The following is a 27043-nucleotide window of genomic DNA, read 5'->3' as shown; positions in this document are numbered from 1 at the left end:
TGAAATGTAATGTAATGTAATGGACCCTTTAAAGTGATTCAATCATAGCAAACCTTTTTAGAGGGTTATATCATTGCTTGTTCACGATAATTAGTTCATTTAACTAATGTTTCTAAATAAAACAGCCATGGATTTAGGCGGTTATAAGCAATTTAATATATCTAATAAATGTTACTGAATAAAACAGCCATGTGTTTGTAATAAAATGAATAATTGAAAAATTCCCATTTTGAACTTCCTTACAGTTTTTTTAACTTTCTTCTTAATATTTTGATTGGTAGATTGATGCTTTTAATCCTTTCCTGAAAATTTTGTTATGGTTGTTTTATTTAAGTTTAATTGCAAAATAAATAACAAATTTTAGCATTTTTTTACAATTACAACAAGAGCTTTAAATATTAACACTTAAACACGAATTATTAATTTTTTAACGATTCAATATATGAAAAATATGAAAAATATTAATGATAAAAAATATAGAACTGAACACCGAAAAAATATTGTTCATACCTCTATATTAGTATTTTCTTTTAAAAAAATTGTTGGGTGCTATAAATGTACATAGCACAAGTCGAAACCATTTATATAAACTAGTCATATAGACTTTTAAAATGTTGAAATATAAATAAAACTAATTTATAATTATTTTGCTTTTTCCCAATCACCCGTGGGCTGTGGCACATAAATTATTAAGAATTAATGATAAAATAATTACATAAATATGTGGATACTTTTTCATCTACACGGAAGATTAACATAAAATATCATTAAATTAAAAGGTAATTAAGTACAGATAACAGGTTTAGTTTCTAAAGAAGAATCTTTGAAGTATTCATGAAAGTGAGTAAAATAAAAGAATTGTATAAGAGCGAAATATGGAAAATATAATTAAAAGGAAGAATTGCTTTGAGGATCAATGTTAAAAGTAATAGAATAATTAAATAATATAATACAAATAATAAGAACCGAAGAGCGTGCTATAAGAGCAAAAGGGAAAGTTATAAGCTTGCCCATACTCTGATATCACTTTCTCCCATCAACTTTTAAATTGATGTCAACTTTAATTTGTGGGGCTGAACATATATTATAATATGCCTTCCTTGATTGGATTAATGACAATTTAATTTATCTTTTTAATTTCAATCTATATCAGATTAGCATCAGAAGGAGATAATTAAATCATATATGCAGTCTTTTAAATTTTCAAGTAACAATTTGCCTCCCAAAAAGTACCTACGAGGTTGAATAGAAATTAATATAAATATGGAAAGTTGAAAAGCGCATGTTTCATAGTTAAGAGCCGTTTAGAAAATTTTATAATTCTTTATCAAAAAAAATGTATTTCTTATTAAATGTAATTTGACTAGTTCAAAAAAATCTATAGAATAAGTTCCAATTCAAAAACATCTATATTTTTCATTTTATACGGTAATAGATTTCTCTAATATATTATTATTATTATTTTCACAAATTTATTGGTTTTATATTTTATTCAAACGATGAATTTTTTAAATTGGTGATTTTTATAAATCCATAGATTAAAGCCTAACTATATAAAAATAATTTTTTGCGTGTGATTGCAATTTAAATTAATTTTTGAAATTTTTAAATGACCTAATTGTGAAAAAAAATCTAAACTTTTACGTGTGTTTTCAATCAAAACCAAATTTTTATATTTTGAAATACAATCTCAATGTGACAATAGCAATGCAATTTTATCCATTTTTACATCAATTTAATTTTTTCAATTTTTCACCTTAATACAATATATATTTGTTTTATTTAACTTTTGTGATCAATTTTAACTTTAAATTTATTTTTTTCTTCAACCACCGGAAGTGAGTGAATCTAGATCTAGATTTTAAAGCCGTTTAAATTAGAAGTTAAATTTTAAAATTTTAAATAATAACTTTTGCTAATTAAAGAGTTGGTATATAAATTCAATTGAACATTGAGACAATTAAATTAATTAGAAGAAAAATTAGATAGAATTGCAACGAAAAATAAATTAAGGCAGTATTAAAAAATTTATAAAATTTGGTCTAAATTGTAAATATACACAAAAAATTGATTTTTTTACAATTAGAATTTTCATAAACTATCTCAATTTGACAATTTCAGCGCAGTTTTATTTATTTTTGTTAATCTTTCAACTCTACAATACATATTTTTTTTTATAATTGAGAAGGGAGAGCGCTTGTGGAGGAAATGAACTCACGACCTTGACAGTTTGTTGTCCAGCGCTTATACCATTTGAGTTATAGCTCGTTGGTAGAATACATATTTATTTTATTTGGCTTTTTTAGTAAGTTTTTGTTTCAAACTTGTTTTTTTTTTACTTCAACAACCAAAAGTTCGAGAATTTAGAATTAGATTATAACGTATTTTCAATTGTTTTAAGATTAAACGGCAAATTTAAAAAATTAAAAAAAAATATTTTGCTAATTTTCAACTAAATATTAGAGCAATTAAATTGCTTTGAATTTTTTTGGATAAAGTTACAACGAAAAAATGAAATTGAAGTAGTATCATAAAAATTTTAAAGTTTTTTTTTTGAGAATGTAAAATTTTAAAGTTTCCTTTAAATTGTAAACACACATAATTTTTTTTATTTATTATTAGGCCTAAATTTAGAAAAGAACTTTCAATTCGATCATAGCTAAAAATAAAGAAAGGCAGCGAAAAAGCTGTAGATATCATATTCATACAGCAATACAAATGTGTTGATGAATGAGTAGAAAGAGTAGAAGGGTTAGTCTCTTTTTGTTTGCCACTAGAGAATATCATTGAAATTAGATGATACTCGATCACTTGCCCAACCATCATCATCACTCTTTGAATAAACAATATATATATGGGTTAATTGCACCAAAAATCACCAATTTTCACGTGTTTTTGGTATTTAATATAATTGTTTTTGGCATATTTAACATTAACTTTTATTTTTTGGCATATTTGTCCATGATTGTGTTTCCTTTGAAAAATTGTGTCGGTTTGGATGCAAAACGGTGCCGTTTTTCATCCAAAACGATCCAATGGCCATATATGTTAAAAAATGAAAGTTAATGTTAAATATGACAACAAAAAAAGATTATGTTAAATACCAAAAACACGTGAAAGTTGGTAATTTTTGGTGCAATTACACACACACACACACACACACACACACACACACATATATATATATATATATATATATATATATATATATATATATATATATATATATATATATGCATATTTAGCATATATAAAAGATGAGGTAATTACTTTTAATCATATATCATATGAGTTAGATATTTAAAAGATGTATTAAAATATTTCTCAAAGTTTTTTATGTTATACTAAAAAATCATTCTTATTATTTTTTATAGTTCCACAATAAAAACATTATTTGATCCATGTTATGTTTCACGGTCTACCCACATATTTTATGATAAATTGTCAATTACGGTTCACTTTATAAATTCTGTGAAACTATGTTGCGTATATTCTTGCCCAAGCATTTCGTTCTTGGTCAGGCTTATATAAATGATTTTGTGTATTCCCTGTAATTCTTATCTTTGTAAATGCTTTTGATTTGACTTGGAGGAATTATTAGATAGCTAAATTCAGTCCACCACATAATCCGTATACTAAACTTATCACATAATGACATGTCATTAAAATGATAGCAATTTTATAAATTCGTTTATTATTTATTTACACATTTAAATAGTAATATTATAGAATTGCCATCATTTTAGTGATGTGTCATTATGTGATAGGCTTTAATTTGATAAAATTTGAGTTTCAAAAAAGGATTGAATTTTGTCGATTTGCTATTTTCATATCTACAGGGTTCAAAGTGTATATATTCTTCATTATATAAAGGATAATGTGCATGTTGAGAATAAACCCAACTCGTAGTAAATCCGGAAGTCGGATGTCGATCCCACGAGGACTAAAGGTTTAAAGTGAGTGAAATCGCTTATGAAAGTCAATTCGGAAAGCACAAATAAAGATTGGTTTTTTTGTAACAATTCTAACAACTAAGAATCAACTAAACGCTAAAATGCAATAACTCAAAAAGCACTAATTATCAACGATTTAAAATCAATAAAGGGAAATGTCGAGGGATTGACAATCACACCTAGGTCATGCATTCATGGTTGGTCAAATCGGAAGTGTTTCAAGGGCCGAGTGAAGTCTAAAGCGTTATTCCCGCTCTCTCGAGCCTCAAGGAACAACAAAACCGCTACCTAATCACCTAATCAATACCAAGCTCACTCTCGTGTTACAAGGCATAACCAAACAATTAACTAGCGATTAATCAATCAACTCTAGGGCCACCTAAGTTCAAACCCACTCTCGTGGCGTTCTAAAACCTAGGTTTTCAATCCTATTAGTCAATCTAATCAACCACCTCTCGGTGCATCAATCAAACTCTAAACATGCTTAGGGTAGCTAATCCTAAACAAGCAATAAGAAATAGGAGTAAAACATGAGTAAACAACATCAAGAACCAACCAATCATACAACCCTAGGCTATCATACCAACCCCCTAACAAGGGGCTTAGCCACTCATGGCTAAGTTCTCAATACAAGCACTAATCAAACAACTAAACATTAAAAAGTAGAGAAAGATTACCTTAAATAAAATGGAAGAACAATAACTCATATAAGATAATGAAGATTCCACAATAAATAAACTTGCATTAATCAATAAGAGATCTTGTTCAATCAAACATTAAAAGCTTCAACTTCACCAACAATGGTGGAAAAGATGGAGCACACAACTCTAAAGAGATTCTAAGCTATTTTTAGGAGGCAACACAAAAGGAATAAAAGTAATGAATGTTGCATAACCTAATTTGAATCATAAAGTAGTACTTATAGTAGTCTCAAAAAGAAAATAAAAACATCCTACAAATGAGTGTTGGGCCAAAAGAGGAAATGTGCAAAAGCCTTAGTCCTTTTCTTCAAATTTCTGAATCCCTCGAATAAGTCATTGCACGATCCGTGCAACTCAACTTATCCAAGCTTGCACGAATCGTGCAAGAGTCTTCAAAAGCTTCTGCCCACAAATCTGGAGGTTGCACGATCCGTGCAAGGTGATGCACGATCCGTGCAATGCTCTGGATTCTAGGAATTCTTCGATTCTTTCGCTTCCGGCTTTGCTCTTCGCTTCCTTTCTTTGAATCTCCCTCTTTTTACGCCAAAGATGCATCCTAACGCTCCATAATCCTGAAACGCTTAAGCACACAAATAAGATATAAAAATACCTCAAAGTGCATAGCAAGAGACACTAAAATGCATCAAAAACACTCTATATTATAGGAGTAATTTACTCCTATCAGTGCATAAATTTAAAATATTGATTTTTCTTCATAATCAGAGAGGGGGAAGTGCAAAATATTGAAAAGTTAACTCATCCTAATTATTATAATCGGTTAACTTTTAATTTTAAAATGAAAAAAGAGAAGATACAATAAAATTATATAGTACACAATAAATAACTATAGTACTAAAAGTTTTATTATCCTTAAAATTCTAGTGTATTAGAAATATTGATTTAAACAAGTGCACCTATGGTTGTTCGAGTATAATGATATTTGAGAGTCGTATTCATAAAGATTATAAGTATTAATAATGATTTTATTACCTGGTCTATCAAAATTAAATTATAATCAGTTAAAAGATTATATATAATAAATGACAATAAAGCTAGTACATAGAATTACAAAATATATAGAAATAATGAACAATTAGTCCAGATGAGAATTCCTTAAGATTATATGTAAGAATGTAAACTGTTGTAAGAATTTCTCACTCTATGCCTGGCGCCTGATAAAACTACAGTTACAGCCCAGAATGATGATATTAATAGTGGCGTTTGTACCAATTATCGAGATATATATAATATATGCTCGGTTCACATAAAAGATGAAGGTATATATATGTACGTAAAGCGCACAAATGCTTTTACTAATTATAATTAGTAGTGTAATGGATCATAATAATTAATGATCTGATACCAATTATATAAATGAAACTAAAAGATTGGATCATTGACAAGTAGCAGACAAAAAAACTTTTATCATTCACTTGAAGGAATTAAGCAGCCTACCCTATTGATGTTAGATTAGAAATAGTTGGAATATACTATAAAGATACACAATTACAGATGGACATGTTGGGATAGGTAGCTAGAGAGAGAACATGGTTGTCATCATTTTTCTTCTCATGCCTTTGTTCAAAGCCTTGGGATCGAAGGCACACAGATCTTCATCATGCCTTGGAGCAGATTTTAATCATGTTCCTGTAATTGCACAGACTGCGAAAGCACAAGGAGAGAGAGATTGAAGTTTTATATTGAGAAACTGAATATATATAATTTTACAGTTAATACATTATATAGAATAATTATCATATATCATTTGTTATATAATTTGATAACTGAACTTTTAGAGGTTACTATACTAATTCACTCTAAAAATTCCTTATAATGTAATTTGTATGGTTATCCAACATAACTAATTAATTTTTTTGAATGCTGTAATAATTTTCCGTTAATATAAATTGAAGTTTCGCTATGACAATGTAACAGAAAGATTCATTCATCAACTCCATAAATAGAGTCAAATAGAAAAGAACAATCTTCTTGATTAGTAAAAGATTTACTGCATAAATAAAACAACAACTCGAAGGATAAAAGAGAAATGCTCAGTCGAGCTAACCCCCAGTATATGATAATGAAACGATGATAACCGTTATGTAAAGAGCGTAATTGAAAATTTTATCCCGGCTAATAAATAATAAAAGTCAGAAAGAGGAATAAAAAAAGGGTATTTAATTCATGCTCTCTTTCTTTCTTTTCAAGAGTTACTTTAAGAATGAAAATATTAACTTGAAAGAGTAAAGAAAAAAAAATAGAGAAAAGTGGGATGTCTAAAAGCAAGTGAGAGGATATGTGGGTGTCACCTGAAGTTGTTTATGTTTGAGTAGAGTGAGTGAGAGATGGGATTCCTGGATCAAAGCTAGCTAGCTGTAGAATTTATTTAACTTTAAAGTTTTAATTACATTAATCATCTTGGGATTTTCAAGAAATCTTTCTTTTATTAATTGTGTCATTATTATGGAGTCTGCTAATCTCCATCACCACCAGCAGCAGCAGCAGCATCAGCTTCAAGGCCAGCTTGTTGGCTCCCCTTCTCCTTCTTTATCAGCCCCATCTGCAGGCTATGGAGCTCCAACTAGCCCCCATGCTTGGACCCAAAACATCTCTCTGTAAGTCTCTTCTTTCTCTCTCTAAACTTTCATGAGTTAACTTTTGGATTTTGGAATCTATTTTTGTTTTTGCACTTTTATTAGCTCCATTCTTTTTTTCTTTGTTGATTTGATGTACATCTATCAAACCATGCTGCATATTAGGTTTTTCTTTTATAGATAATTATATGATTCTATTTCAACTGAATAATATTTACATCTAATATTTTCGGCTTTAGAATTTGAAGTAGTATTTTGTTGGTTTATTATGTAAGTTAAGCAAAACAAACTTTCATATTACGGCAGTTCTAATGATTTTTTTTCCTTTCATTTCTGAAATTTCCTCTTTTTCTCTCTTTTTTCTTCCTTTATTTTTGTTCATTATATTAGCTAGGGCAGCTTGATTTGCTTCATTTTCAATCATAAGACTATCCAATTGTAGTTTATTTTCCTCAACTTTAAACTTGCTGTTAATTTTCTGCAGAAGTACTGAAAATGAGTCCTCCCTCAGTAATTCTATGATACAAAACTTGGGTTTCCAGTGGAACATTCATAGCAATAATGCAGCAGCACTGAGCCTTACTCATGATCATCATGATCATCAAATCAAAGAAGAAGAACAACTTTCAAATCATTTCCCTAAATTTACTGAAATGTTATTGAACAGTACCAGTGCTACCTCAACCGTTGATCAAAATTCGCATTTATCATCAACAAATTTTATTAAAGATGAGCAGAAATACATGAATGATCTTAGCGAAAAGCTCTTGCTCAAGACTATTTCTTCTGGTTTTCCTATCAATCCCTCCCAAATTTACTCTACTTTTGGAACTTCCACACCCAGTAGAGGAAATTTTAGCCAGATATATCCTAGTGTTAACATTTCCGACTTGAACCGGTCATCGATCTCCGGTTCTTTTGACATGAATTTGCAGGCGTTGGATCTCCTAACTTCTACGAGATTTAGCGGGAGTTTTGGCCAGCCTTGTCACGATAATAATCTTGGTATTTATAAAGATAATGTTTCTTATGATCTTGATCATCTGCAGCAACTAAATCATATGCCATCATGCAACCCTAATAAAGTAAGCATAATTTTTATTGTTTGGAGCATTATATTTATATAATGAAATAATGCGTATATAAATTTTTGTCAATGAAGTTGTGGAACTAAAAAGAATTTCATCTCTTTATTGCTACACTAGTAATGGGTACTTTCAGCTTTAAACACACTAAACTCTTTATCAGAAAATTTCATCTGTGTCTTTTGTTTCCTTAATTAAGAAACACTTTTTAGTGATCTTTAATTGGTGTTTGAATTTCTAAGGTATCTCCCTTCACTACCAATGACATAACAGAGGCAAAGAGAGCCAACAGTAGCTTGATGGAGCCTAAGCCAACACTACAAGCTGCACCTAAGAAATCCCGATTGGAAACACGCGCTTCCTGCCCTCCCTTTAAGGTTAGAAAGACGAAATGTTGTTTATTTAATGGATATTTCATAGAACATAAGAGCGAAAAAAACTACCATTCCTACTCAACTTCTATTTTATTATTGGGTTATTTATGAATAAATTCACGAACTATACTCTTTTGCAATTTAATATCACGTTACATCGTATATCGATACGCCGATTGGAAACTCGATGAAAATTGATGATGTGAAAGCCGTAGTTGGTCAGATCATTCACACATCAAAATATACCGTTTTAAAAATCTAACTTCATCGTCATCAATTTTCACCGAATTTTAAATTCTTTAAGTCACAATAATTGGTGTATATATTAATTAATTTTTATAAATTTGATTAAATTTAAAAATGTGTATAATTTGTCAATTTATATGTAAATAACCTTTTTTATTAAGTTAAGAGATTTTTTGATTCTATTTTTGAAATTTGAACAGGTTAGGAAAGAGAAATTAGGAGATAGAATTGCAGCTTTGCAGCAGCTGGTTGCACCATTTGGCAAGGTATGTTTTTTTTTTATTATAATTAATTCTGATTCTTCATGGGAAAAATTGATAACTAAACTTTATAAATTTGTTTCTATCCAATAAATTAAACAAGTTCATGGGTTGCTCATAAAGTATGAGCTAGAGTACACTATTTAATTCCATTTTCTGTGAATTAACTAGAAAATTCATCAGTTCGAGGGGCTCTCGGTCTAATTGATCCAATTCGATCGAATTCCGAGTCTAAAGTTCTTATAAAAGTACGCTTGATTAAAAAATGTGGATGTTGATTGCTTTGATATTAGTAGTTTTGATTAATAAATAACGCGAGGTATATTGTGCATGTGGGTTATGGAAAATATTGCAGACAGACACAGCATCCGTACTAATGGAGGCTATTGGATACATTAAATTCCTTCAAAATCAGGTCGAGGTACTTTTTCTTTCTAACATTCTTCTTAGGTTTCAATTAATGTCTACCTACCAATACGACACAGTTTACTGACACAATTATTTAACATTAAAATATATACTACTATTGACTTGTTGGCCATTGTATACATCAGAGTCCTCAAGTCAAACTACAATACTGACTTAAATGATCCATCAAGGAATGAACAAAAAACCCGGATAAAACATAGGCAGAGTGCTAGGGTTTCTGTAGTAAGATTCTTTTTTGGGGGCTTTCTGCTTGTTCTTTTATGGTTATTTAGTTAGTTAGGTAATTTTAATCAAATACGTTACATTAAGCAGTTTGTAGGCTAAACGTTTATCACCAAACAAAATAAAGTTAACTAATGAATACAAGAAGTGGCGGAATCATTTTTTTTCCAATCCGGGTTAATTTTTATATTTTATCTTCTAACAGCCCGAATTTAACCTCTTTTTAGTCCTGATTTCACTATAAATTCTCTATTTAAAAAAACATTTTTTTTAACGGCAGCTCGGACTAGAGTCTATTCCAGACTGCATGTGGTACCATCCCTAAATACATATTGAATTAAGCTATTTCTGGTATATGGTATGTTTAACACTTGTTTATTTTGTTCGTAGACACTAAGCGTGCCATACATGAAGTTATCACGCAACAAGAGCAGTAGAACTACGCAGGTATATATAGTCCCTCAGTTAAGTCATTTAGCATTGTGATATCAATTGAAAATTCCATGCAACGAGCCAAGTTACAAATAATAGAGTTGAAGTTTATCTTATTAAATCAATTAATTTGCTTTTTTTAATTATCGATGTGATGTGAAATTTACTGGTCTCGTTCGTTCAGACTAGATGGAATATTGAAACAGTGTTTTATTCTAAATCTGCTGACATCATCATCATTTCCCCATTACTTGACAGTTCTCAACCACGGAGGAAGGAAATGAGGAGCGAAAGAAAGATTTAAGAAGCCGAGGGCTCTGCCTCGTGCCACTATCTTGCATGTCTTACGTAACCGGCGAAGCTGGAGTAGGCGGCGGCGGAGGCATATGGCCACCACCTTTTGGAGGAGGAACATAGTACATTGTAGGAATGTGTACTTATTGAACAAAGACACTCCATGTGGCAAGATGAGCACGTTGATCTGCAGCATAATATGTCGATCAAAATTTGAAGCTCATAATGGAGCAAGTTTGGTCAACCTATCCAGTTAAAGATTGTAGGATGGACCAAATTTGATCCATTAACAATATTCACATAACAAGTTCAAAAGAAAACAATATTCGCATAACATCTATTGTAATTCAACTTCAAGCCGCATCTTTCACATTCGTTAATTTATCGGTTGTTTCTGTTTTTCTAAGCTTTAGGCCCATATTCTCAGTCAATCAAAATCCCAAGAGAAAATTAGGATAAATACTCTATTTTTAAAAATAATTTGATTTCCTACCTCAACAAGGAAAAGATATAAAAAATACCTCACAATTTTAATGTTTTTATTTTTTTACTCTAAAACATATTTATATTATAATTATACCTACTATTTATTATTTTTTTACTCCAAGTATATTTTTCCTACTCCTATCATGTTACAGTTGGCTTTTTTTTATTTTTGTCTTTCCTTTTCTCTCTCCTCTCTCCTCATCCTTTTATTCTTCTTCTTCTTCTTCTTCTTCTTCTTCTTCTTCTTCTTCTTCTTCTTCTTCTTCTTCTTATTCTCTGGTTCTTTTTTCTTCTTTTTTATTTCTTCTTTCTTTCTTTATTTTTTTCTTTACTCTACCGCCGTCCTTCATCGCTCCGCCGCTGTTCCTTCGTCGCTCTGCCGCCGTTCTTTCATTGCTCCGCCGCGGTTCTTTCATTGCTCCGCCGTTTTTTATATTTAATTTTGGAAATTTTTTCTCAACTCGTGGTGATTAATACGATTTATTTTAATTTTCAGATCTAAAAGAATTACTCTTAAATTTTTTCATTTTTAGATCTAAACATTTGCATTAAAAACAATTTTATACACAAAAAATGATTTTCTGCAAAAAAAAAAAACAGATTCTGATTATCATATGAGTATCATCACTGCATTATCATGTAAGTATCATAACATTGCAGAAAAAATTGATTTTTTTTATTAAAAACAACCTCTGATTATCATGTTATTATCAATATATTATCATTTCGTTATCATAACACTGCAGGAAAAAAACCCTCTGGTTATCATGTTATTATCATATAACACTGCAGTATGATAACTAGATGATAATGAAATATGATAAGATTATGATAATTGGATGATAATGTACGTGAAAATATAATTATAAAAAGATTCATGATACCAGTGATAACCAGATGATAATTAAATAATAAAGTAATGGTAATAGTATGATAATATGATACCTATATAGAAAAAAATGCATAAAAATTATGATAACGAGATGATAATGTGAAGATAGAGTAGTATGATAATTGGATGATAATGTACGTGAAAATATAATTACAAAAAGATTCATGATACCAGTGATAACCAGATGATAATTAAATAATAAAGTTGTGATAATAGTATGATAATATGATAATATAGTGATAATAACATCATGTTATTATCACTATATTATCATTTTGTTATCATAACACTGCATGAAAAAAACAACATCTGATTATCATGTTATTATCATAATATTATCATATAACACTGCAGTATGATAACTAGATTATAATTAAATACGATAATTGGATGATAATGTACGTGAAAATATAATTACTAAAAGATTCATGATACCAGTGATAACCAGATGATAATTAAATAATAAAGTTATGATAATAGTATGATAATATGATACTTATATGGAAAACAATGCATAAAAAATATGATAACGAGATGATAATGTGAAGATAGAGTAGTATGATAAGGTTCTTATTGATAATAAAATGATAATGGTATGATAATATGATACCTATATAAAAACAAATTACAGAAAAATTATGATAACGAGATGATAATAATCTGCTACATACGATACTAATAATGACATGATAATAAAATGACAATGCAATATGATATATTGATAATTATATGATAAGGCGAAACTGTGATAATCATATGATAATATAATATTGTGATAATCACATAATAATATGATTTTGTCTAATATTATCCAGCAGTATCATCACATTATCATATAATAATCTGTTACATACGATACTGATAATAATATGATAATAAGATGACAATACGATAGGATACACTGATAATTACATGCTAAGATGAAACTGTGATAATCATATGATAAAGTGATACAGTGATAATCATATGATAATGTGATACTGTGATTTTTTATTTAATTCAAATAATTTTTGAATATGCTATTAATATAATAAAATATTTAAATAGTAGTATATATTTATAAATTATAAAATATTTGATAATACTGAAATAAATGAAAAGAAAATGTTTTATTTATTGGTAATTTATAATAGCAAATTTGTTAATTTAAAGTATGAAGAAATAAAAAATATCTAATTTAAAAAAGTTTGAAAAAAGTTTGAAACAAGTAAACAAAATAAAAGTTTGAAAAAAAGAAAGAAAGAGACGTCAGGTATGAAAAGAGAAAGAGAAAGAAAGAGAAAGAAAAAAGAGAGAAAAGGAGAGAGAATGTGTCAGAGAAGCCTATAATAAAGGCAGAGTAAAATTCTAATAAGTTAGACATGGAGAGTAAAAATATCAAAGTGGCCAAATCATGGAGTATTTTTGTTGACTTTTCCGTGTTGAGGTAGAAATTCAAATTATTTTCTTTTTTTAGGTAAATCCATAAATCTCTCAAATCCCAACAAATCCCGGCAATTTTTATTGGGCTCTGATTGCATTATTTTCATAAAATGTACATATGATAATTGGACATATATTCATTTTGCCACTCAAATTTGATATAAAAATATAAATTAAGCTAAACTTTTTTTCCAAAATAGAATTCATTGATCAAGAGTAAATTACAATTAAAAAGTCATATGACAAAATTAATGTATGATCTTTCAATTTTGATCTAAAATACTAACAAACATTCCAAGATATAAGTAAAAAATAAATCGAAATCAGATAAATTTAGACATCAATTCCGCATGAAAGGACCGAACGAGACTTGAGAGCGAAGTTCCGTTGAAGCGGGTCTTCGATTTGTCCTTCCGATTTGACCGGCAATCCGCTTGATCCGTTGAAACTAAAATTTTAAAAAGTTAGAACAATACCCATCCAAAAAATTTAGATCTACAAGAAATTGACTATGAAATTTGAACAATCACTAGAGATTCTTGAGAGATTTAAGAAAACACACCACAAAAACATAAAAACATAAATTTTCAAGCAAAAAAACACTAAAATCCATACCGGAAAAACTATCAAACGAGTAAGTTTATTAAAATAAAACCTAAATTTATAAAATACTAAATTTTTATGGGCGGAGAAGGGTGATTTCCGATTGAAATCGAAAAATCACCTTCTCTCACCCTCTCTCACCCTTTAATAGATGAAGTAGAGAGGAAGTTGTCTAGAGAGCAGAGAGAGAAATGAAGCTAAACTTGTAGCTTTAAATAGAAACATCTTTACAGTGAATACTTTGGATTGGAATTCCTTCATGTTCACTTGAACATGAAGGGTATTCATGTTCACGTATTTACACCATTTATTATAAAATAAACGATATACCTTAATTTAATTAAAATTAAATTTTTATTATTTACACCTTCATTTTATAATGAATGGTATAGATTGCTTGAACATGACCTCTCATGTTCAAGTTCAAGTGAACATGAGGGAATCCCAATCTCAATACTTTTAGTTTTGTTTCCTATCAATTATAATCTATTCATCTCTTATGATGATTAATTTATATTTTCATGAGGTGGTAAAAAAATATAAAAATGTGATGTAAGTTGAAACCGAAAGGTGAAATAAGTTAAAATATTCATTTTAGTTGTGTGTTTTACAATTACGAGCTTATTTTTTATTTTATTGTTTATGCTAAATTTGAAGAAAAAAATGTATTTTTATTGCACGTTATTCATTCTATGCAGTATTTTTTGTGTTCGCTTGATCAAATAGAGAATTAATCATACAAGAAAAATTTACATCATGTACTATAAAAAAACAAGAATATATTTATAAAAATATTGTACCAATCTTTACAAAAATACTAGCTCTCTTCTTCATCTTTCACATCTCTTTATTGCTTTGGAACCCTTTTTGTTTTCTTTCTCTTCCTCCATTATTATCCACTACCACCATCAATCTGTGCCGTCCTCAGTTCGCTGCTACCACCATCGCCCTTAGTTTTATGCCGTTACCACCATTAGCTCATCGTCGATGCCGCTGCTGCCAACAGCTCATCGATGCCGCCTCCGACATCGGTTCCATTTTTCCGCCGCCACTCGTTCTCACCCAGTTTTCAAATATGAAAAATAGCCTTGAATCAGATTTGAAACCATGTATGAGTTTTTTCTTTAAGTATTTTTTTAAATAATATATAATTCTTATATATTATAGAATTATATATTATTTGAATTATATATGAAATTTTTATTAAATATATAAAATCGTATTTTTTTATATCAAAAAGTTGTATGTTTGTGATTATTTTAAAAATATTTGTACTTTTATAAAAAAATTAGATAGTATTTATAATTATTTTTTCTTTTCTTTAGTATTTATGTGAAGACCTAATAGAATGGCTTACACATTGCAGTGGATAATATTAGTGCGATTGTGGAAAATTTGGCTGTCTACTTCAAGTGGGCCATTCTGGATAAAGGCCTCCAATACTGAAAAGGAAGAAATGGTCCCAACTAATATCCTCCTAACCCTTTGGAGGTGACTGAGCTTATGACATCTTCATGTTCCGAATTTGGATGGATTTGAGCCGAACCTAATCAGACTTGATATTTATTTTTATTGTAAATAGTCAGGCATCTATATTTATGCAGAGTTTACATGTAGTTCTTTTTGAAACTAAACCCATTAAAAAAAAGTCGAATTGGCATATGGAAGGATGTTAAAGGCTAAAAAGACTTCCCAGTGATAATATATTAGTTTCATAAAATGATGCTTTCAACTAATAGCTTCAGTTGTCAATAACCTCTAACTCAGTTGTCTAAAAAAGGCTAATAATCACCAATGGCTCCTGATTTTTAGGGGTACGGGCGCTAAACCCCATGATATTTTAAAACAGGCGCTAAACCCCCTGATCTTTATGGCGGTGCTCACAAAAGCCCTTTTTGCTTCAAATATGACGAAAATATTCCTGGCGCCGTTTTTTCAGTCAATTGTCATTCTTAAAAAAAAAATCTGACACTGTCATATCATCTGACACATCAGAAATATACCTTAAAAATTTCAAACACCCAAAATACCCCTAATTTAATTTAGAATAAGAAAAAAAAATTAAATCAACTCAATCTAATCTAATCCAATGAATTAACCCAACAACTAACCCGACCACTACCCTATCCGACCATCCGACCACTGCCGGTAAATTTTCCGGTCATCTTCTCCGATTCGAAGAATTTTCCGGTCATCGAAAATGCGGATTTGTTCTCTGAGGAACAGATCGCCGATCTGTTCCTCAGGAAACAGATCGACAGATCTGTTCCTCAGGAAACAGATCGACAGATCTGTTCCTCAGGAAACAGATCCGCGCGATCTGTTCCCTGAGGAACAAATCAGATGATGACCTGAAATTTTCCGGTCATCTTCAAATCGGAGAAGATGACCGGAAAATTTTCCGGCGGTGGTTGGGTAGTTGTAGGTAGTGGTTCGGTCGGCTATTGGGTTAGAGTAGTGGTTTAGGTTAGATTTGTTTTTTTTTGTCTCATTCTAAATTAAATTAGGGGTATTTTGGGTGTTTGAAATTTTTAAAGTATATTTATGACGTGTCAGATGATATGACAGTGTTAGATTTTTTTTAAAAATGACAATTGACTAAAAAAACGGCGCCAGGGGTATTTTCGTCATATTTGTAGCAAAAGGGCTTTTGTGAGCGCCGCCACAAAGATCAGGGAGTTTAGCGCCCGTTTTTAAACATAAGGGGGTTTAGCGCCCGTACCCCTAAAAGTCAGGGGCCATGGGTGATTATTAGCCTCTAAAAAGTGAGACATCAAGTCAAAGGAGGCGTGGGTTTGAATTCCCTCATAGACAAAAGACGATGAAGGTATTGAAGAATATTTGGAGGAAGGCTCGAAGCGTCAGAAACAAGCGACTGCGGCATTGTCCGCCATGTTTTGGCGAACTCAGAATAGCGATGTATTCAACGTAAACGATGTGAATAACGTGAATGGCGTTTAAATTTGTAAATAATAGTATATTTGTTTGTAATAGTGTAGTTCTATCTCTGTTAAAAAAAACTGATAGCTCCAGTTTATAAGATTTAGTAATAATCAATTTTTTCTGCAGATCTTTTTAATATTTATGGATAAGTAACAAGTTGTTGATTTATATTTTTTTTAGTAAAGAGTAGTCATATATAGAATTTTCTTTATTACTTCTTCTATAAATTAAATATCAAATTGCCCCCTCAACCTGTAAGTAGTAGGCAATTAATATGTAAATTAATTTTATGAGCAAATCGGTCATGAATTTATTAGTTATGGATAATTAGCCTCATTTTGGCAAATTAGGCTAATAATCACCCACGGCCCCTGATTTTAGGGGTACCTTACGACAAACCCCCTGATAAAAAAAACGATCAGTAAACCCCCAAATCTTTGTGACGACGCTCGCTAAACCCCTTTTGAACGAAAATACCCCTGACGCCGTTTTTTTTGTCAACTGACTTTTTTTCTAAAAAATAAATAAATAAATAGTGGCGCCACGTCAACTGCCACGTCACCAAACTATCCTCAAAAATTAAAACACCTAAAATACCCCTAAAACACCCAACCCAATCAAATCTAACCCAATGACATTCAACCAAACCACTTCACCCTAACCGCCACCACCACCCCACCGCTCTCCGACCACCACCACCACCCCACCGCTCTCCGGCAACCACCACCGACCGCCGCCATGGACGAAATTTTTTTCCTGCCGGTCTGTTCTTCGTGGAAGAACAGATCGCAGGTTTGTTCTTCCACGCAAAACAGACCCATCTGGGTCTGTTCTTCGTGGAAGAACAGCCCCTATGTTCTTCCACGATGACCGGAAAATTTTCCGGTCATCACGGAGAAGATGACCGGAAAATTTTCCGATCCGGCGGTGGCGGCGGTGGTTGCGGTGACGGCGGTGGTTGGATGGTGTTGGCGGTTTGGGTTGTTAATTAAATGGTTTAAAGTGGGTTGGTTTGTTTTATTTTTGTCTTTTCTAAATTAAATTAGGGTTATTTTAGGTGTTTGAAGTTTTTTAGGTATTTTGCTGACGTGGCGCCGTCAGTTTTTTTTTAAAGAATAACAGTTGACTGAAAAAGACGACGCCGGGGGTATTTTTGTCATATTTTGGGTTTAGGGGGTTTAGCGAGCGCCGTCACAAAGATCAGGGGGTTTACTGATCGTTTTTTTTATCATGGGGTTTGTCGTAAGGTACCCCTAAAATTATGGGCAATGGGTGATTATTAGCCGGCAAATTAGCTTACAAGCTGAGGGATAAATTGCTAATTGAGTGGACAATTAGGTGGTGTTTGATAAAACTAAAAATTAAGTGATGAATTTTAAGCGCTGAAAATAATAATTGCTAATTTTTTTAAGTGTTGAATTAAATAAGTCCGTTTGATAACAACAATTACTAAAAATTATTAAAATTATTTAATATACATATTAAACATTTAAACATTTACTATTTTTAAAAATAATTTATGTATTATTTAAATATTTAAAATATAAATAAACAGTATTTAAAAAATATTTTAAATATTATATATATCATAAATAAAATTATAAACTTTAGTTGCATATGTTGATGATTAGTGCTTAAAAATTATAATAATGCTGCTCTTTATATTAAAAAATAGTTCTTAAAATAAAATATTAATTATTAGAATTTTTTAAAAATCGTCCAAATTTGATAATATTGTGTGTAACAAACAGAAGTCCAAATAATATTTAAGAGAAAAAATATTAAATGCATGACATTTGTACTTTTAAAAGAAAGATAAAGATAGAAAAAAATTATAATAAAAATTATAATAATTTGTAATTTTAAATGTTGATCTAAATATAATATACTCATTGTGATATTAAAAAAATATACATGAGATAAAATATTTTTATTCGTGAATAATAATTAAAAATAATAAAGTTATAAAATTTATTCACTAATAAAACTTATATTTTATAACTTAATGTGTTCAGTAGTAAAAATAAGTTAAATTTTTTGATTTATTATTCAAGTAGTTTTTGACTTAACTGAATAAATTAAGTTGGACCTTACTCCTTCCGTCCATTTTTAGTTGTCGCTTTAGGCTATATTGCTAAGATTAAGAAAATGCTTCTTTTGTCTTAAATTATAAGTATAAATACTAATATAACCCTATTTATAAACTCCACTATTGAGAAATTTAGTTTTGAAAGTAGAGTTATAACCCACTATTGGATGATTTAATTTTGAAAATTGAACTATCATTTAATGAAGTGAATTAATAAGAAGGTCAAATTTGGAATAATATTGTAAAAATCACATAGAAATCCTAAAGTGACAACTACTGATAGACAAAAATATTTGCCTAAAGCGACAACTAAAAATGGACGGAGGGAGTATTTGAGTTATCAAACCAACTAGAATAAATAAATGCTTAATACATTAATTTAAATAATAAATTGGGTTATTAAACCACCCCCAACGTACAAGTTGAGGAATTTTTTTTATCAAAATAGAACAAATTGTTCATAATCAGCGAGTTTGTAACTGATTTGTCTATAAAATTAATTTATATATTAATTACTCATTACTTACAAATTAAGAGAACAATTAAGTCCTTCTTTTACCAACCCCGTGAAACTAAGCACGGAAAAAGGAGAGGAAGTGATGATATGCAAGAAATAATACTTTAAAGCTATTTTTTATTATACATGTGCACTTTGTCCTCCGTAATTATTGATTTTCAACAAGATTTATATCATGAAAATTTAATTTAATATCCAGAAGAAGCTTTTTTTCGCAATTTTTGTATTTGCTTGTAATAGTCATATGTATATCATCGTTAATTAAAGTTTGAAATGGACATTGCAAAATAAATATAATATGCAATTGGAAGGAAAAACGACATCTCTCCACTTAAATTGAAGTTTTAAATCTTCCAAACAACACATAAATTCCAATGCAAAAATCATATAGATATTACCCATTTGAAAGCAACGTGACAACTCAATGCTACCATTAGATCTCACCACTGTAGGGGACCGCCTTTCTCTAGTTCCATCACTCTTTCTAGACTGAATCAATGGAATACTATACAATATACATCACTTATCTTACTTACTTTTCAAGTTATTATAAAACTCCGAGTCTTAATTTATAATCATAATAATCAATCTTACATTATAATTGACAAATAGTTATTGAATCGGCTATCTTTTTATTAATTTTGCATTATATTTTTTGCAATTGTTTCGATTTTTACTCTATTATGTCTATTTTATCATTTGACATAGCAATTGTAAATCATATAATAGCGGTCAATGACAAACTAACATTTATTTTATAAAAATTAACTAACCATAGAAAGCACCATATTTTTAATTTAATAATATAAATATTTTTAATTTCATTAAATTAGTAAAAATATTACTCCATATTCTTTTATCAAAAGTTAAAGTAAATATTAGAACATCAGTTTATTTATTTATTTGAATAATATTAGTAATTATAATAAAAAATATATAATAAAAGTTTTAGAATTATTAATAACTTTGTTATATATTTAAAATAATAAATTTATCTATTTTGTAGGCAGTTAATTCAGCCATGCACTGTGATTAGGGGTTATTCGGTTTGGTCTAGTTTGATATGGTGTGCAATCACGATAATCGAACCAAATCACCCATATAAAATTCAACATCAAACTGCACTTGTCTGTTATCATTAAAATTTATGTTTATAGCCAATATTTTTATTACATATAATGATTATTAGTGATAATTTGACATTAATTTTTAATGAAAGTGCTAATAAATAATAAACCTAATATTTTAAATTTATGTAATTTATACATATATAAAAAATCAAAAAAGTGGAAGTTCGACTTTTTTGGTTCGGTTCAGTTTATTGAGGTTTAAAATCAAATCAAAATCAGAAATTACAATTTTTAAATTTTTTAAACCAAACTAAATTATATTAACTACTTAATCAATCTATTTCCAATTTCAATTTGATTCGGTAATGATTTTACGGTTTGGTTTGCTTTTTGCTCATCCCGAACTGTGAGAATTTATGAAGGGAAAATAGAAAGGACATATGAATAAATGAGGATACTTTGTGGGAGAGTCTTATCCTATTAAATGATTAGAACGTGGCAGTCTAACAGGAGCGTTGATATTTTTCGGGCATCTTCTCTGTCGTCGAGTGATTTTTGATGTCACTCTGAGAAAAGGTTTAGATGCTGCATTTTTCTGTTTATCCTCTTTGATTATATCTCAATAATACCCTTTAGAACCACCAGTAAATTACGCTATAGAGTGTTATTATTAAACTGTAATTAATAGCTTTAAATAAACTTATTACTACTAAACTGATTAGAAATGCTATATTTATATAAATTTTCTTGTACTCCTACATTACATAATATTAAAATAAATTTATAGTTATTTATTTGAATATTTTAAAATTTTAAATCACACACACATAACTAGATTATAGATTAAACATAGTAGCAAAATCACTATGTTTCATAAACTAGAAAACTTATATTTAAACCTTTTCTTCATCGATTATAGAATAAAATATATATTTTCATTTAAATATAGTAGTACTTTTTGTTATAATTTCAAAAAATAATAAGTATATAATACATATAAAATATAAATTTATAGTTACTTTTTTCTTTTATTAATAATTAATTGGTAACTTATACTACTATTTTTTTATGAATAGTAAATTGATGATTATAATTTAATAAATTATACTTTTTAAAAAATTAAAAAACTAATTAAAAAATGAATTAAAATATACTTAAAATTAGACATCATAGAGGGAAAAAGAGTCATTCTTGGAGAGAAAGTATATATTAAATTAATGATCTAACCAAATTTGATAATAATAGTTAGGGGTATAAATGAATCGAGCCGAGCTGAATTATTTAGTGTTCATGTTCAGCTCGTTTAGCGAACAAGGTGTTCATATTCGGTTCATATTCGTTCGAGCTTTAAACGGGGTGTTTGTGTTCGATTCTTTTAGATTTTATAGTGTTTATGTTCGGCTCGTGTTCGTTTGTTCACCTGTTCGTGAACATAAACAAGCCGAACACCACTATATTCATATTCGACTCGTTTAAATTAACGAACAAAAAATCAAGCTCGATCTCGGTTTGATTACAATACGAACAAACACGAATCGAGCTCTTATCGAGCTACGAGCAGCTCGGTTACACCCCTAGTCGTGAAATCAAAGGTTATAAAATGAAAAGCAGATAATTGATTCCATAACCAAACTTAATTAATTAATACATGCCATTTGTTGCATCAAGGAGGCTAAAATTGTCTATGGACATATTCATCAGAATCGGACAACTTAAAAGAAAGATGGCTTAGCTTATCTCACAAATTCTACGATTTTAATTCTCTCGGTGCCTCATTATCATTATCATTATCATTATCAGCACCATCCTCATTCTTAACACTTCTACACTCCTCGCCAATTCTCTTTCTCGTCAAAATATCTTATCTTCTTGCTTCGCTCATCGCTCATTCCTTCCCCTTTTATCTGATCCTTTTCTTGTCGGTTCCTCCAAATCCCTTTTTTATTTTCTTCTTTACTTTAATGATCTCAATTGCCTTTACTTCAAGCTCTCATTTCCTAACCAAATTCTCGCTCACTTTAGATAATTAATTGAAAATTCAGAAATCCTGAATTCTCATAACCGTTTTATTGCCGGGTACTTACTAGCCGTGATCTGTGGAGTTTTGAGCTCTTGATCTTTCTTTTTGGACAATTTTATCAGGTGATCTTTCATTTTCTTTTATTTTGCATACACCATCAGTAGCAGTTCACTGTTAGAGATCGATTGTTTTAAATTTTACAGATGGGCTTTGTTTGGTTGATAGGAAACATGATTCTGTTCATAAACGACTGGATATTTCGAATTTCTTTTGTCGTATTACATGTTTGTTTTTGTTAAAAATAGAAATCAATTGATTTTTAATTTATGGATTTTTGTTTTAGGTGTGAAATGGCGTCTCTGCAAGGACCAGTTTTTTGCCCTGCTGTGCGTGCAAAACAAGCTGGAATTTACACTTTGCCCTTGAATGTTCCTTTGGTTAAGGCTACTAGGCTTGTTAAAACTGGATTATGGAGATTCAAGGATGTCACTAATTACAAAACTAAATTGCCTGCACAACAAGGGCGTATTTCAATACAGTGCTGTTTGAGTTCATCTTCAAATGGTAATGGAAGCACTGCCGAGAATTTTAATGAGAATGATGAAGATTATGTCAAGTCTAGTGTAGTTGAAGCTGGTATGCAAATTAAAATTATGCCGTGTGTGAATATTATATATTGCGGTTTTACATTATTGTCAATTGGCAGTGATTGCTTGATTTGTTCTTATAGTTGAGGTGAAGAGTGGAGCAGATGGTTTCATGATTAAAATGAGGGATGGGAGACATTTAAGATGTGTCCATAATAACCCTCAAGGCGGGCATTTGCCAGACTATGCTCCACATCCTGCTATCGTATTGAAGATGGAAGACGGAACTGGTTTACTCCTCCCAATAATTGTCTGTACGTGCAATTTGTATCCTCGTCTTGTTAGAATGTGTGGAATTTGTTTTAAGAAGTTTGTATTAAATTTATTTGTTCATACTATTGGCATTTGAAGTTGTGATCCTTCTTTTCTTATGCAGTGGAGATGCCCAGTGTGTTGCTTATGGCTGCTGTGCGCAATGTACAAATTGTATGTTTTTGAATAACCTGATGTGTCATGTTAGAATTTTTATGGTCCTGAACTAATGGAGTTTGTCAAATATATCATTTTGCAACTGTCTGAATTTTTGTTACATTAGATACTGACAGAGATGTTTATCTATTGGTTTCTAGGCAAGACCAACTCTGTATCAAGTAGTGAAGGAAATGATTGAGAAGATGGGATATGAAGTAAGTTTGTCTTACCTTATTTTTAAAATCTAGTGTTACCTTTTGAGTATGTTTTCATTCTCTTGATGCTTTGGTTCAGTCATAATTGAAAGAGTTGTTTCCTATTTCATTTTTAACTGTTTTATATTTAATCTATGCCACATTTTTTCAGGTCAGACTTGTTAGAGTTACCAAGAGGGTGCATGAGGCATATTTTGCTCAATTATTTCTTACTAAGGTAACTCTATTCAGTAAAAAAATTGTGTCTTATTGTCTCACACGAGCATAAAAGGTAAATGCTTGCACTGTGGATGTTTCTCAGGTGGGCAATGAGGCAGAATGTGTAAGCTTTGATCTTCGTCCTTCAGACGCCATCAATATTGCTGTGAGATGCAAGGTGCTTTGCTCACACAGTTATATGTTAAATGTGCTCTACATCCGGCTATTCTATGATGCGACTGCTTATCCTAATTACATTCAGGGTTCTTAAATTGTTAACAAGGGTGTGGACTTATTAGCTGTTGTGTGAACATATTTAAATCGGAGGCCAGTTGATAAAACATATATAAATGTCAGTTAAACAAATTTATGCTGCATGTCTTAACTCTTGCTGTTATGTCATTCAAGTTGAACTTACTCTCATCCTGACATAGAATGGAGTGCTATACCTTTTAGTTTTTAGAGTTTAGAGGCCAGTTGCTCAAGCAAGTTTCTACTTCTGTGTTCGGAACTTAACCTAGGATTTAATATTTTTCAATTTTCTTTCCTATAAATTTTTATGTTTCTAAATTGAGTGATATGTTTGTTATAGTACTAATATTGTAGTAGTGATTAACTAATCATTCTCATTTCTGTCTAGGTACCAATTCAAGTCAACAAGTACCTGGCATACAGTGATGGGATGAGAGTGATTGAATCTGGAAAGCTAACTCATTCTCCTGGTTCAGATGGCTTATTATTTACTGAACTAGATAGGTTAGTTTTGAAATCCCAGACCTTATCTGAAAGGCTGTTGAAATTTGTCTTTTTTTTTAATCCAGGGCGAGTTATGACTTCATGGAAGTCGATGTCTTAAAAAAAACTAGTGTTATACATCATTGAGGTTGAAACTGTATCATTAAACTAAATGCTGGCTCACACATTAGAGTTTTGATTCTTTTGAACCTAACTGAATTTCTTATTCTATCCAGAACATAAGTTGAAACTGAGTTTAAATTCATGAACTGTACCACAACCATGGATTCAATTAAGGTTCACAAGAAATTGTTGATCCATCTGTCAATAATGGCTGATTTATAGGTGTATAGTCTTACAGAGTACATTAGAATCTATCTACACGGTGCCTCTGTTTTGAGAAAGAAAAGAAAGGTCTGATTGCAAGTGTTGCGCGTAATTGCAGGCCAACTGGTCAGCCATGTCTTGATACCAAGGAGTTTAATCTTGTGTCCAACATGACGAATGCAGTGATTGAGGAACGTTACCAAGATGCTGGTATGTAGAATTTTCCACATTTCTTGTCTATAAATGGAAGGAAATTTTTGAGTTTTCAATGTGTATTGATTTCCTTTTGATGTTCTTTTGTGATTTACTTAAGAAGCCGACTGAGAATCTGTGCATTTTCAATCTCAGTAGCTTATGATTTTTTTTAGTATGTTGGATGCCATTATTTTGAAATGAAACCAATTTATAATTACCCACAAAAGAAAGCGCACAATTTAGAAACCTCTAAAAAATTTCTTGTCAGTGATGTATTTATTTGATGTTTAAAAAATCCCATTTCAATTGTGATATCATAATGGATGATCAAGTTACATATTACTCCACAGTAATGCTTTTTTTATACTCAAGCTTTAAATTGAATTTTTGTATTGCTGTCAGCCGTGTTTATTTCCCCCGAACATTTAGGCATTATTATATTTTAACCATGTTCATGTTTGCTTGGATAGCTCTGTTGTAGGAGCAACTTAAATGATTATGTATGCTTATTTTTTATTTTGAACATCACTTTGTACTACTTGTCTTACAATGAATGCAAAAGATCTATCTATTAATAACTAAACAGAAAGGTTTTTCGCGATTTTCTTCAATTTTAGCTCAATGGAGGGACATGCTTGGACAATTCCGTGCCAAAAGGAACTTGAAGAAATATACATGACAGGTAATTGTGCCTCTAATATTGATAAAAGCTGGTATTTGTGGTTCAGTCACAGGATATTTTCTAATGATTATTTTCTCTGGTCCCAGTTGCTCCTTGCCAACCTGTATATAGAAACCATTGTTGGAAGCTGACGAGGTCTGCGGTCTGCCACGTACGGCTGTAACCAGTCGTTTCATTTTCTCTTGTTACCAATGTGTATGTAGCAAGTTTGTGAATATTATATGTATATTTATAGTATAAATAATGTGTAGATAAAATTTGCTTATGAACTTGAAGCAATTAACTATGTATTGTTAATATCCGCTTATTATTCTGCTGTGGATGCTGAAAGTATATAAATTTATGTTTAGACTATAGCATTGCATTTTGCTTTAGTGAGTAACGGAAAGCAAAATACTTTTCCAATTTTCTAATTGGAGGTTCTTTTCTTTTACAAGTTTGAATTTAACAAAGGGGGAATTCAAAGAAAAAGCAAAAGAAACCCCGTTTAAAATGTGATTTTAGATAGTGTTTTTTGCTTTGAATTTTCATCCGGCTGTCAGGTCCTCTCGTTAAAGTCTCATTTGATGGCTTAGGAGGAATATATTAACTGAAGCTGCAGATTTTCTGTTAATCACATCCTCAGCTGGAAGATTCGACTGACCTTTTATCAATTTTCAGCCGCCAACTTTACACTGATGGAAATTGTAGAAAATTAATTTAATTTACCATTGATAGGATGCCAATAGATAGAATAAAGTAACTGTCAATATTCGGTTCCTGAATTATATTACTAAATCAAGAATAATTATTCCATACATTCCTTAAATTTATACAAATGTTTTTTAATTGTTAGTTAAGGTAAAATTCACTTAGGATCTGCCCTGATCAATGGTTCAAGATTTATAATTTTTGTCGTCATTCAAATGATCAGGTTTTATGAACATGATCTTTCAGAAGAACTTACATGTGAGTTGTTAAAAACTCCTAGCCATAACCATAAGCAACCAAAATTCCCGCCA

General features: G+C 30.3%; 2 protein-coding genes and 1 long non-coding RNA gene across 3 annotated transcripts; all 3 read left to right on the top strand.

The window, feature by feature from the left end:
* The first annotated feature begins 6871 nt into the window (after positions 1-6871).
* LOC126658394 (transcription factor bHLH110) lies at positions 6872-10996 on the top strand. The gene is made up of 7 exons (XM_050352659.2): positions 6872-7269; positions 7733-8333; positions 8576-8710; positions 9154-9219; positions 9569-9634; positions 10255-10311; positions 10555-10996. Exons 1-7 carry the CDS (start codon positions 7118-7120, stop codon positions 10711-10713), a joined length of 1236 nt encoding a protein of 411 aa, XP_050208616.1. The 5' UTR covers positions 6872-7117; the 3' UTR covers positions 10714-10996.
* A 3695-nt stretch (positions 10997-14691) lies between these two features.
* Positions 14692-15572, top strand: LOC126665156 (uncharacterized). Its single transcript, XR_007637545.2, has 2 exons — positions 14692-15102; positions 15360-15572. It is a non-coding gene; the product is annotated as an uncharacterized LOC126665156 (long non-coding RNA).
* Positions 15573-22374: 6802 nt separating this feature from the next.
* LOC126666198 (bifunctional nuclease 1-like) lies at positions 22375-26396 on the top strand. The gene is made up of 11 exons (XM_050359199.2): positions 22375-22754; positions 22976-23268; positions 23363-23533; positions 23656-23705; positions 23849-23905; positions 24057-24122; positions 24207-24281; positions 24744-24859; positions 25284-25375; positions 25978-26042; positions 26129-26396. The coding sequence occupies exons 2-10, from the start codon at positions 22983-22985 to the stop codon at positions 26037-26039; spliced, it is 975 nt and encodes a 324-aa protein (XP_050215156.1). The 5' UTR covers positions 22375-22754; positions 22976-22982; the 3' UTR covers positions 26040-26042; positions 26129-26396.
* Positions 26397-27043: the final 647 nt, after the last annotated feature.

The sequence above is a fragment of the Mercurialis annua genome, linkage group LG1-X (assembly GCF_937616625.2).
Source record: "Mercurialis annua linkage group LG1-X, ddMerAnnu1.2, whole genome shotgun sequence".
Lineage (NCBI taxonomy): Eukaryota > Viridiplantae > Streptophyta > Magnoliopsida > Malpighiales > Euphorbiaceae > Mercurialis > Mercurialis annua.
This window is presented reverse-complemented; position numbering and strand designations above follow the sequence as displayed.